The sequence below is a fragment of the Natrix helvetica genome (assembly GCF_964273705.1).
Source record: "Natrix helvetica genome assembly, chromosome: 6".
Classification (NCBI taxonomy): Eukaryota; Metazoa; Chordata; class Lepidosauria; order Squamata; family Natricidae; genus Natrix; species Natrix helvetica.
The window spans coordinates 66,359,721-66,374,354 of NC_138553.1; the positions used below are offsets into that span (position 1 = coordinate 66,359,721).

Here is a 14,634-nt window from a genome sequence, read left to right on the forward strand (position 1 = left end):
ACATGGGTTTTTTTTCCCCCAGAACATTGGATGGTAGTTAATTCCTTTTATTCATAAGTAAGTAATGCTATTGAAACCAAGTTTGTTGTAATAGGTTGTTTCAACATAGAAAATGTCCTGGTGTGATTGTGGAAAAAGAATGGCAGACTGAAGACAAATTCCAAGCAGATCTTTACTGAGCACTGGGAGATGAAGAAATAATTCTCTTGCTCAAACCATGGTTGGCACTTTTGAAAGACATTAAATTTGCATACTTTCTTTTATAATCACTTTTGGAAATTGCTTGTTAACTACTTTTCAACTTTCAGAAATCAGAGTGGTTAATGCCCGGAATGCACTACCTGACTATGTGGTTTCTTCCCCAAACCCCCATAATTTTAACCTTAGACTGTCTATGTCGACCTCACCCCATTCCTGAGAGGTCTCTAAGAAGCGTGCATAAGTGCACCAATGTGCCTACCGTCCACGCTTGAAGATGGCAGGTGAGATCCTGCCGAAACGTTGCAAAGACAATCTCAACCTTACACGGGAAAACACCTGAATACAACAAAACCAGCATACCTACACCCGTGAAAATCTACGAATATATATATATATATATATATATATATATATATATATATACACACACACACACACACACACACGCACACACACACACACGTGTGTGTGTGTGTGTGTGTGTGTATGCATGCATGCATGCATTCATGCATGTATGTATTGTGTCACAACCCCTGGTATGCCCAAATATGGGAGAGAACACTCTGCTTCCTTTTTCTGTCCTTCGGCTCACTCCAGGAGACCATCCAGGCAGAAAACCATATTTTTAATGTTGCCTTTACACACACACACACACACACACACACACACACACACTGTATATGATGTCCAACATGCTTGACAAAATAAATAAATAAATAAAAATAAACAAGTTTGAAAGTACTGGGTGAATTTTCCTTCAATTCTTAATGAAAGAATGTTTTCACTATAATCTTAAAAACTTTTGTTAGCAATTGAAGAAAAAAAGCAAAAGGTTGATTAAACCTTTGATTTTGGAAAGATATAAGTGAACTACAGGTCCAGATAAATTCGAAATAAGATTTTGGAATTAATTATAAAAAATATTTCCCATGGGAAAATAAATTTGTTTCGAATCTTAAAAAAATAAGATAACTTAAAGGTTGAACACAGAGGGAACTAAAGATTCCCTCCTTCTAATTAAAGGAAAAGAACGGGTAGATTTGCCTAACAGTTACAGAATGGTGCAAAATATTCTACGACTGGAAATATTGATTAATAATAATAAGCTTCTATGAATATCCTATGTCTGAAAGATATTATTGAAGAGGAACAGGTTATACCTGACAAGACCAAGACTGAGTGGAAAACAGTTATCCTCTAAGTAAGCAACTTACAAAAGACAGGCCATAAGAATGACACACAAAGAGATGATACACTTTTAAAAATAATCTCTATTGGGGTTTTAATTTAACTTATTTTAATATTTATATGTTATCATAATATTGTATTGTGTTTTATACCTCCTCTGTACAATGTGTACAATGTGTAATTTTTATAATATGTGTTTTATTTATTGTACGCCGCCCCGAGTCCCTTTGTGGAGAGGGAGCGGCTAACAAATTTAATAAAATAAATAATAATAAATAAAATAAATAAAAAGTGTAATTTTAATCATTAAAAAGGACATACAAACAATCAACCAAGAGAGGGTCTTGGGTAATTTTAGTCTTTCTATTTTTTTCTTTTAGTTTTTGCTATTGTAAGTATAATCTTTAATAACATTACTTTTTAAAGTATCCTAGGGTACTTAATTATCACCCATCTCCAGTCAGACTTTATATACAGATGTGGATAGAGAGAGGGGAGAGGGATGGGGGAGGGAGGGAAGAGAGTGAGTGAGATAATTTACTATGACATTCACATTTCTAATACACAAATCCTTTGTGCTAGAATCATATTTGGGTAAGTATAATGAGTTTTCTCTTCTATGAGTTTGATTGCTTCCTGTATATTTCTATAGCCACCACTAGCAAATTACAATACAGAAAGAAATCAACTGTATATCCTAATTTCCAATTCACCATTAGTGAGCTGAAACAATGGAAGAAGTGGTAGCATAAAATATTCTCTCAGATACACTTTCAGAAAGCAATAAGCAGAAGGTTAGGTTTTCATTCCTCTTCTCCAAATTATTAATAGAGTTGGTCTGCGCTCATTTGAAACCTGTAGTTCCGAACAATAGTGAAAGATTAGAACATGGTGTGCAATCTATTGTAGCCATCAACACAAATGTCAGAAATCAATTTAAGGGTTCAACAGTTTGCTCTTCACCAGATACCACAAGACAACTGAGTGGGTGGAGTTAGTTTGGCTATGTACTGTACTGCCTGCTTTGTTTAGAGCTAAATCAACTTCCCAAGGGGATGGGTTGACTGAGATAAATGTTCTTTTATGCTATTTTCATGTCACACTAAACCTCTACCCAGCCCAGTTTGGTATATTATAATCACAGGGTCATAGAAGTGCATGCTCTCTTTCATTTAGCTTTCATTGTGTCAATAAAGCTCCTTTTGGGATGTGGCAACTAACATGTCAACGGGAAAACCTGGTCACTTCAACATGTCATCTATGGCTTGTTATTGAACAATGAACAATATATTGTCTGCACAATCTGAAAAGCAAGAACTCTTGCAAAGATCTGTATTGCTCACCTGCAGAGTGCATGTATTGCAGGAAATAGTTCTTAGTTCAGTTGCAGACTCTCTTCAGTAAAGCCTTTATCTAAGCACTGGATAATATTAGCCAGTATAGATAACATGAAAATAGACAATACTAAAGCAATTCCTATTTAATCAAACAACAGATACAGGTTTAGCAGAAAACTCACAAATTCATTCCTGAGGAAATGCATCCTCTTTTTTATAACGTAGGCCATAGATATGTTTGATAGGCTTTGAGCCACAGCTTCTGTCTCAGCAAGTGTACTATTTTTAAATTGAGAAGATAAACAGTCTTCCTAATACACATGAAGTGGCACATGAGTCATAAAATGGGAGGGGGCAGACAGAGGATGGGTGGGTGGGAGGGAGGCAGTACACCATTTGCTGACAAAAATGCTCAGATTCTTTTCCGTGCATACAAATAGAACCCAAACACCAGCATTTTATTTTTCTGTATTTTCTTTCAAAGTAGAAGGAACTTTTAAACCTGTGCTTCATGTTGGGATATGGTCTTTCTAGTCAAAGTTGAGGTCAAAACCTCTCAGCTAAAGTCCTGGCATCCATGAAGTGTTTGCATATAGTGTGTGTATATGGCCATCAAGTGGTCACATTACATTGCTTACTTAGAGGATAACTAAGGTACAGCATAGTCAATTACGGTGTAGTCACTTTCATGAGTTTTCCAAAGATGAAACTGAAAAGCCGTATGTACATCTTTCCACCCTCAGAGCCATTTCTTTAACACTGACCGTCTACCACTAAAAATGTTTTTCAGAAAGAGAAATAAGTCACAGTAAGGATAACAGTAAAGAAGGAAAAATATATTCTGAATGCAATCAGACATTTAATGGCATTAGAATAGATTTGGTCCTCCGGTCTTTTTATTAAAAAACAATGTATGCATTTGTGTTTTCAAAATTTTAGTTCTCTTTCAGCAGTCACACTTCTTTCAAAAACATTGAAATTGCATTGTTCAAGTAAAGTATGCATTTAAAGGTATGTAGTTTTGGAGCACAAAAATATATTATTCGTTTTAAAAAGGGAACGTACAAACGTGTTACTTTATGGGAAATAACTTGCAAGAAATGCATCCATTACTCAAATTGTGTTTCAAAACAGCGTCAGGAAAAAATTCACACAAAAATGAAGAAATTTGATACAAAAGTACAAGTTTAGGTAGGAATGGGACAAATTAATTTTAAAGACAGAAAATTGAGAAACTCAGTGCAACCAGAATGGACACTTTTGTATATTCCTAATTCAGATAGCATATCCAAGACCTGTGTTCCAGGTTTATCAGAAAATAGAATTAGTGTTGTGGCCCACCAGCGGCCAGTGGAGCTGGCAGCAGATTCAGACAGGTAGGAGCTTGGGGAGAAACATGGGCCAGTCCTGCAGTCTGTGGAAGCCTCTGATAAGGGCTCTGTGTCAGAGGCAGAGAGGGAGCCAGAGCATTATGCCAGTTATCAGCTGCCTTCGGAGTCAGACATCAGTGAGGCAGATGAACAGCTGGAGCCTATTCCCTGTGTGTGCATGCGCAGAGTTGCCAGACAAAGGGAACAGCTAAGGAACAAGGGTCAACTTGGGAGTAAGGCCATAGGTAGACAGTGAATGGCCCCTCCCATAGGGAATAAAAATGGAGCGAAAGGGGAGGGCGTTTGCAGGAGACAATTAGTTCATTGATGCATTCTTTACAAGAATTGTGGTGTGTAAAAGATATTGACCTGGCCACTCTCTAAGCCTGATAAATGTTGGCAATTGGGAAGTATCTTGAAAGACTTTGGGCCGGGATTTTGCTGGAGAGGAATTCACTGTAAATTAAATAAAAGGGGTTTATCAGGATGAGGACGAGGCTTCATGCTGCTGGCAAAGCCTAGGTCAGAGCATTTAGAATGAATGGCAAATGAATGTTTATATACACAGCATATATTATGTTCTTTGTCTAGGAAATCAATCCTGATATAAAGAGATAAAGACTCTCAGAAACAGTCTAAAAAAACCCCTGGCTATCCTAGTACTTTTTTAAAAAGCCTTACGTCTCCTTTCTAATACTCTCATAACACAAATCTGCCTATTTGCTCCATCAAACTGTCAGACTTCTTTTTTAACAAAAACTGAACACATGGAAATTGAACAAATCAGCAGCAAATGGTTATGTATCTTATTTTAATATTCCTACATTAGACATGATCTATCATGTAAAAGACAAGGTTAAATGTTATTCACCCATATAGTTTACTTTGAGAAGAAGCAGGTTGATTTAATGCTACATCAAATAATAGGGGAACTGAATTTATCTACATAATGTTCTGAGCTAATAACAAAATATGAATCAAGGAAAGAAAACAAATGCAGTCCCTAAACTTGTTGGTATCTGATGTAACAAAAGCTGGGCAGTTAAAGAGAAAATATAAATATAATGTTAGTAGGACAGTGTAAAACAGGCCTGTCAAACCCACGGCCCATGTCCACGTCTGGTTTAGCAAAGGGGGAAAAAGTCTTGATACATCACATAATACCGCTTTGATGATGCGAGTTTGACACCCCTGGTGTAAAACATTTCAAGCTACCCTCGTACAGCAGAAGACCTATCCTGGCTTTCCCAGTTCCATGACACAGACAATATTTGGGCAGAAGCTACATCTAAAGCAAATTATCCATGTACCCAGATGTAAAAACATCCAGAAACTGCAGCTACCTCACTGCTTTGAGGAGGGGTGTTTTGCTTTTATCAAGGCGAATAACTATTTCTCACATAATGTCAGAACCTGCTCTGTGCTGATAGATGCTGTTGAACCCATGTGATGGGGGAGATTAAGGAACTGCACAGATTTCAATAAGATATAATGAATGGTAATCTTGGAAACATAGAATCTTGGAAACTCTAAAAATAATTTCTTATTCTGATTCTGGTGACTAAATTAAGACTAAATATGTTGGGGAGGAGCCAACGTCGTGACGATACGGATGTGCGGTCTCGATGCTCTGAGACTGCAGCCGATAATTTTGCCACTGGGTGGTCCAATTGGACTGAAACCGTCCCGCAGAGATGGTGAACAGGAAGAATACGTCTTGCTGATCTCAGGAACATCGCAAAGTCCCTGATTGATCCAACAGAAGTTCTTCCAGCTGGCGACAAAAAATCCAGCCATTAGGCTGATGAAGTCGGGACAGCTCCAAAAGGGAAGAATCCGGAAAGAGAAAGTGTTTCCAGCTGGTGAGGAATTTTTACCGTTTTAAAAGAGACTGCCTATAAAAAAAACCTTAAAATTAATTTAAATTGGAGAACAGAAGAAATAAGCAGTGGAATTAAATTTGGAATGGTTTTGGATAGTGGGTTATCTTACTTTTCAAATGCTATCTTTATGGATGGAATTTATGCAAGCCTTTTAAAACGAATGGATTGTTTTCTTCTATTTTTTTTTTCTTTTATTATTCTTTGTAACCTATGGACTAAAATTCTCCTCTTTCATTACTGTGGGTGTTCTTCTAACTCATTCAAGAATTGGACTTTTTAAACTTGAAATACAAAAAGGATACAAAAAGAAACAAAGAAAATTGCAACAATAATGCTGCTACTCGGAAGCTGGAGGTTTGTGTATTACTTTTCTCACTGATTATCCTGCCTTGGCACTCCAAGGTCTCACTGCTTGTTTATAGAGAGTGATAAGAAGAAAAGCATACAGATGTCCCTTTGAAGTATATCTTTAACCAGAGAAAAGTGAAAATAAAACCTTATTGTGAATCTATGCTTAATCTTCTCACAATTTCTTGCTGATAGCCTAGGAAAAGGGCCACTCTGCTGCTACTAATAATGCCTTCCCACAAGATAAAATATTTATCTAATATAAATTCATTTTAGCAGCATACTTTAGCTACATACTATCTTTGTACAGGATATATAGTTGTGATGTTGGATATCTGTTACTCCAAACATTATTTTCAGGGATGAACATGAAAACTCTATACAAAGTGTTGAGTAAGAAGACTGAGACTGAAATTTTAGTCAGATTAAGTGTCCAATCCATTACTTTTATATTAAGGAAGTTTGAGATTTTCAGTCCAGGTCAATTGTATACATGGCATTTTGTATATTTAATCTGGAGGTTTTAATATCTTTATCATTTTAATATGTTTTTAGTATTTTAATTGTATGCATGCATGTATATGTGTGTGTGTGTGTGTGTGTGTGAATATATACATACATACATACACACACACACATATACATACATACATATTAATTTAAGCCAACCTGAGTCATTTACTAAGATGGGTGGCTATAGAAATTATGGTATAGCCTTTATTGTCATTGTACAAAATAAATACAACAAAATTGGTTAATTTAAATGAATGAATGAATGAATGAATGAATGAATGAATGAATGAATTTTCTTAAAGATTCCCACTGTCAAATTCTACAAGCAAAAGTTATCTAAAACCTAATGATCCTTTGAGATTGGGTCCATTGGACAGAAATAATGCATAGTGTTAAAAAGAGCTTCAAGGTAAGAATGTATTCAATTCTACCACATACTGCCTTGCTCTTGGAAGTTTGTAGATTTTTTTTTAAAAAAAGCTTCTAAGCCAGTGATGGCGAACCTATGGCACGCGTGCCACAGGTGGCACGTGGAGCTATTTGTCAGAGCATGCAAGGTGCTGCCCTGTCAGCTGGCCAGTGCTCTTCATGTGCGCGCTGGCCAGCTAAGTTCACCCTTTTTAAAGTCATTTTTCACCCTCCCTAGGCTCCAGAGGCTTCATAGCCTCCAGAGTGCCTCCAGAGGGCAAAAAAATGGCCCTACAGGCAAAGGGGAAATTCGGGAACAGACTTCCTGTTTGCTCGGAGGGTCATTTTGACTGCTCCGGAGGCTTCAGGGAAGACTCTTGACGGTCCCTGAAGACTTCGGAGCGCTTAAAACGACCCTCCAAGCAAACCGGAAGTGACTTCTGGTTTGCTTGGAGGGTCGTTTTGAGTGCTCCGAAGGCTTCAGGGAAGCCTCTTGACGGTCCCTGAAGACTTCGGAGCGCTTAAAACGACCCTCCAAGCAAACCGGAAGTCACTTCCAGTTTGCTCAAGGTTGTTTTGACTGCTTCAGAGGCTTCAGGGAAGCCTCCTGAAGGTCCCTGAAGCCTCCAGAGGGCTTCCCGAGGGCGCGGGGAAGCTGTTTTCGCCCTGCCCATGCTCCTATAAAGCCTCTGGAGCCTGGGGAGGGTGAAAAAAGCATGCAAAAATGGGGGAGCCACGGCTGTAGTGTGGGCATGCGCACTGGGGGGTCGCACATTGCATTATGCGTGCAGCACGCCTGCACATGACCCCCCCTGACACTTATGGCACAAGAGCCAAAAGAGGTTTGCCATCGCTGTCCTAAGCAATCCAGATATTAGTGGATTGTTGGTGATTGGAAAAGAACACCGATGCACTACTTAATGGTAGGTTAGATAATCTTCCTATACTGTAATTCTAATGGATTTAAGTTATTTTAAACGTATTGAGATTTTAACACGTGAAAGCTGAAGACCAAGAAGACATGATTATCTTGAGATCAGTAACAGACGAAAGCAGCAGCAAATCTAGGGCCCACAATAATTTACACTGTTTATCACAACAATATATTGATGGGATGGTTACTGGGCACAGAATTGTCACCTTTATTTTATGTTTAATAATTCTGAATAATAAAAGTGCTGTTTCCACACAAAACATGTGACTGCTGATTCCCACCAGGTCAACTAGAATTGTCCAACTACTTTACTAGTTTGTCAATTCTGATGTAGTCCATTGTATTTACTTTTGGCTACAAAATAAATGTAACAGAAAAAATATTTAAATCTCAAAATTAGATTATAACATGTTCTCCTTGCTTATCACATTTTAAATGCCACCATGGCCCCTTCTTTTCAATTAATTTAACTGTATTTTGACTTTTGTCTTTTAGTTAATCTGCTGGCAACTGTATAGACAAGGCAACGTTTTCAGAATCACATTCTTTGTTGAGAGAAAATGACTGGCCCAAAGTCACCAACTTGCCCAGACAGGGTTAGAACTCTGCCCACTCCATATCCAATGCTTATTTTTATGACTTCAAATCTATAAAGAATAAAAATATAATCCAAACAATGATGTAAGTTAAATTCTATAAAATTGCTCCAGTGTATTCAAAAGTCACAGTAAATATTTCTTTCTTATTAAACCTTAAACTTAATATCCAGGAGTAAAATAGAAACTATTTTAAACATTGCAAACAAAAGGTTTCTAACCTTAAAATGCATTTTTAAGTTCATTATAAAGTACCATAAATGTCTTCCCTAGAAACAAATATTATGGCTTGTTCATGACCTGTGCAAATTAGCCAAATCTGAACTTGCTATACGTGGCTCATGAAATCTCTTTCCAATCTCTATTTTTAACACTGCCGTCAGTGATTATAAGCATTTAAAGGCTGATTAGCCTTGCTGAACAGTTAAAACAAAATGCTAACATAAGAAATATAAGCTACTCTTCTTATAGTGAAAAGGCATGCAAGACGTAGTAATCTTAATTAACATTTTAGATAAGATTTTGAGGAGAGCTTTCTATACCCTAACATTAAACAGTAGTATAAAAAAAGTCCATAGGTAGATTAAAAATGCAACCATAATTTTAATGGAGTAAGGCTTACTTATACATCAATCAATCTTCTTCTTTTTTTCAGAAAATAAAATAATTTTATTACCACAATGCATTTCCAATAACAATTAATAATATTTTGCTTCCCACTTTGAAAAGTTTCTCAGTTTGAGGTTGTTTCATTAATAGTACTGTACTTCGGTAAATAACATGAACATTTAATTCTTTAAACTATATTTTCAATAATATTAATAACGGTAACATTCGTATTTGCTTACAATAATTTCCACCTGGTGAATATATGGGAAGGCTAACAAACGGTTATGGGAAGAAATCTTGCTTACATCAAGCAATCTTGTTCCCATTTACTATGCTTAAAAAGGTAAAGGTTCCCCTTGCATATATGTGCTACTCGTTCCTGACCATAGGGGTCAGTGCTCATCTCCGTTTCAAAGCTGAACAGCCAGTGCTGTCTGAAGACGTCTCCGTGCTCATGTGGCCAGCATGGCTAAAAGCCAAGCGTGCATGGAAGACTATTACCTTCCCACCAATGCTATTACCTTCCCACTATTTTTTCTACTTTGCATTTTTTACATGCTTTTGAACTGCTAGGTTGGCAGAAGCTGGGACAAGTAACAGGAACTCACTCTGTTATGTGACACTAGGGATTTGAACTGCCGAATTGCTGACCTTTCTGATTGAAAAGCTCAGCTTCTTAACCCTGAGCCACCGCATCCCTTTACTATGCTTAACATAAAGCAAAAGCTGGTCATACAAAATATCGATTAGCTGCAAGGAAATGAGGCTATTTGTAGGGTACATCTTGAGATGATATGTCTATATATATGTACATACACCTTTCATTAATAATGAATGAGGGCATAGTTTGCATTTAGCCCTGTAATGATATTTTCACTTGTATCTTTAGCCTACAACTATTTTAATTACTAAGGATTTGGTACAAAATACTGCAAATTATTAAGACTATTGGATTATGGATTAACCATGTGCTTTCACAGCAATTTCATTGATTACATGCATACACTTGTATATTACCAAGAAAACTCTCAGTGAAACGATGAAAAATATCTTAAAGACTGTAGACACACTTAAACCCAGTAACATTATTAAACATAATTAAATCTAAATATGATTTTTTTAAAGTATCATTCACTGTTGTTTCTTTTAATTCTACCAGCAGCAAAGTAAATGATAATAATATGCATTTCCACTATTGCTTTTTGATCATTGCAAAAGAGTAAGTGAACTATACATGGAAATCATAGTCACTTCCCATTAACATACTCTATATGGCTCATAACAAAAAAATATAGCTAACTTCAAGCAATAAATCAGGGCAGAGCCCTCTAGCCACATATCAAATAAACACCTACAATATTGCCGGTGTAAATAATTAAGTCATCACCAATCGACTTTCAGCAATTATAAATTTCTTCCAACAATCTTATTAGCAATAGATCAATATAAAATCTTAACAAATACCTAAGAGCCTACTTGATTCAGGCTGTGAGAATTGAGAGTTGAAGAACTTTTGTCAGAATAAAATTCAAAAACAGTAAGTTTTAAAAAGTCTCCTTCAAGTCATGCTCAAGTTCTTGCACTTTTCTTGAAAACAGTAAGGATGTGATTTGCTACTCTTTTTAGTAGCTTTTACAGTAAAGCTCCCCTCACACATATGTGCTAGTTATTCCCAACTCTAGGGGGCGGTGCTTGTCTCTGTTTCACAGCCAAAGAGCCAGCAATGTCTCCGTGGTCATGTGGCCAGCAAGACTAAATGCTGAAGGTGCAAGGGACGCTGTTACCTTCCACCAAAGTGGTCCCTATTTTTCTACTTGCATTTTTACATGCTTTCAAACTGCTAGGTTGGCAGAAGCTGGGACAAGTAATAGGAGCTCACTCCGTTAAGCAGCACTAGGGACTCGAACTGCTGAACTGCGGACCTTTCTGATCAACAAGCTCAACATCTTAGCCACAGAGCCACCACGTCCCCTCTTTTTTTCCAGCCTTAATTCTTGAGCCAAGACAGTCAGGCAACTGCCTGACAGATTAACAAAACCCACCCCACCAAAAAAAGAAAGAAAAGAAAATACCTTGGACAAAGTGCATGCTCAGTTACCTGTACATTTCTTTATGTTGCTATTCCTCTTTCCATGAGAGCCCAGCTTGCATCCAAAATTTTCTTCCCAAAATTCTGCAAACCACACATTCCTTCTGTTATTTGCTAGGGTTCGACTTCTAAAATATCTATCAAAACCTGAATTGAAAATACAGATATACATACATGAAGATCAGAACAGAGTGCTCAACGTGACAAGGTATTTGGCCTTATATGATATGGCTCTTTCTGTATATAAATTTCCCTACCAGTGATTTGTAACATCTTATAGCATTACCCACTCAACACTAGAGCAATTTAAAGCCTGTCTTTATTACTATTTCATTAATTCAATGCAGAGTTTGGGGGACATCCTAAAAAAATAATGTGTCCAATTGCTGGAACAGAGGGCTGAAAAAAGTATCCTAAAGTAGCATACTTTTATACATTAAATATCATGTTCCAGATATAAATTGAAACCAACAAGAGTAGGCGGCAAATAACTGGGAGAATTCTTTGAAAAGCTTACCTTGTATTTGGTTTCCTATGTGTATATTTACAAAATGACTGGACATAGTTACTATGCATCATCATAATTGTAAAAAATTAATTCAGCAGTTCAGAGAGGCATTAAGATATTTTTATGAGTTCTCTGTCTCAATATTTTTCGCAAAAGGCAGTTTTCATACTTTCCATTTCAGCTTTATCTGGCTTTTCTGTTACCTTTTGTTATATACAAGAAGTCTTAGAAAGTCTTATTCATTACTTAATGAAGCTGAACGTCTGAAAAATAATTATCTCAAGTATACATACGAGTTATAATTTTCATGTTGCACAGTATTATCAACTCTGAGTGGTACCTGCTTACTCCCAAAAGACATCAAATTATAGCACCTTCTTTTCTTTTAATTAAACTGCCATGACTGATTCTGGAACTTTTTTACATTTATTATGTCATTTACCATAATCCTATACTGTAGCTCTTAGATCCAGTCAGCTGTATATGTAACTCTAGATATTGTGACGGTGACTATTGTATTATGGCAATGGGGAAAAAAAAACTGAACTGAAAATGGGCAGGACATGTAACTTCCTGATATAAAGATAATTAGCTGATATTAATAAATGAAAGCTACTGCGTATTTAATTAGATGGTAGATTTTTCTACCAATCATACTACTAATTTAGTATTTAGGAAATTAGTTTAAACATTCACCAGAACCATTGAGCATAGAATCTATTTTCATCAACTAGAAGATAATATCAATAAACTGATATTTGAAATAAGTAAAGGAAACTTTGAACACCGGGCTTTGGTCCCAGATCTGGGCTTACTTTTTATCATATATACATTGTTTTGTGATTACTGGATTATTTCAGTGTGGGCCATATGTCTGATTCTATGTTTCCAGCTCTTTTTATGGGTTGTCTGTTTGCTTAGTTTTGTATACCATCCAGAGTTGAATGGCTAATAAATTTAAATAAATAAGATACAAATAGCAATGGCACAGAATGATGTTATTGTTGTACAAGAAAGCTTCCGTTTAGAATGTCTTCAATATAAATAAATTGAATTGTTTACATAATATGTTCTCAGAATGGTCATAAATTGGATGCACAATACAGGTAATCCTCATTTAATGTCCACTGGTTCAGCATTGAATGAGGGGTAATTACAAGCTGTTCTTATAATTATGACCATCAGGGCATCCCCACAGTCACATAACACCATTATTGTTGGCTTCCAACAAGGTCAATGCAGAAGCTGGCAGGGGAATGCAAATGGAAATAACATGATCACAGGTGTCTATGACTGCATGGGATTTGGCTAGTCATAGTCACAAATTATGTTGCATCTTACAACCTTGTCACCTAGCAGTGGAATTTCTAGGCCAAATTATTGTTGGTAAGCAAAGACTATCTGTAAAGTACTGCTTTACAGTGTGGGCATGATTTTTTTTTATTTGATAACTATGAGTATGGGAACCAAACAATAATGCACCTACAGAAGGTAGAATGAAAATACCATTTAAAGTTATTTACTGTCATCATAAGAAACCCAGGAATGTATGATGTACCAGAATTACACAAATGTATACTAGGGGCTCATCCTACTAAAGTCTTATTACACAGTCTTACCATCAATGGAAGCTCTTTTGGGCAGGATGGTGACAGCCCCTTCTGCTATTTCTTCTTGCTGATAAACAGGTGAAATTTTAGAACCCCAACTGTCTGAACCTATCCAAAGAAAATGTCCAGTTTGATTCAATTTCTTAGCAGCTTCCAGTATTCTCCTGTAAACAGTAATGTTTAAAAAAAGCAGTTATTTTAAGTCAACTTTTATAAAGATTCCACCTTAAGAGTCATAAAACTAGTTGTTTTTATCAATTCATGAAACATTTTAAAGGAGACATGTTGGGCTTTTTGTACAAAAAGTGTATAGAAAAGCATTCTGTAATATTTCTGTATTTATTTGTAACATTTATTTATTTGTTTACATTATCACATTTCTATGCAATCAAAGCCATTCTCAGCAGCTTATGCAGAAAAATTACAATATAAAGCCTACACAATACAATACTTAGAAATATCATGGCAATGAAGCAATAGAAATTAAAAAGAAGAAATGCTGACTGCTTTTTCATGTTTCTGTCTGCCTTCTCTATCAGTTCCAAACCAATACCTTCTCTTTTCTGCTTTACTTGTTGTCAAGTGCAGCAGGGTTATTATTAATGTCTGCAGAGGAAGAGAATCTTCCATTCTTGCCATTACTTTTTGTTACCTGAATTTTCTGCTTAATTTGTTTTCTTAAACTCAGGTAGCAGCACTTGGTGAACTTTGGCTAAACTTGCAAAGCTAAGCAAACTCAGACCTGTTAGGACATGGCTGAGTGACTTCCAGGGCAATCAGTTAGATAGGAAAGAATATTCCAAGTAAAATAGCAACATTGATCCCTACCATTGCCAAAATAATTACATGGACAAGACTTAAAGTCTTGAAGTGAAGTCAAGGTTCACTCAAGAGTTTGTTTGTTTGTTTTTTAGTAAATATTGGCTGACTATGAAAGACACTGACTATAAAAGGCACCGGAGAAGAGCCTAAGGCTGGGAACGATTGAGGGCAAAAGAAGAAAGGGACAACGGAGAATGAGGTGGCTGGATGGAGTCATT

At 36.4% G+C, this 14,634-nt stretch overlaps 1 protein-coding gene across 4 annotated transcripts in view; it reads right to left on the bottom strand.

The window, feature by feature from the left end:
* The window catches only part of GRM8 (glutamate metabotropic receptor 8), a 540,632-nt gene that overhangs the window by 237,165 nt on the left and 288,833 nt on the right, over positions 1–14,634 (bottom strand). For all 4 annotated transcript variants that reach the window (XM_081957711.1, XM_081957713.1, XM_081957712.1 and 1 more), the window contains 2 exons: positions 13,604–13,758; positions 11,486–11,623 (listed from right to left, as the gene is read on the bottom strand). In XM_081957711.1, the coding sequence (XP_081813837.1) occupies positions 11,486–11,623; positions 13,604–13,758 (293 nt within the window). The remainder of the gene's footprint in view (positions 1–11,485; positions 11,624–13,603; positions 13,759–14,634) is intronic.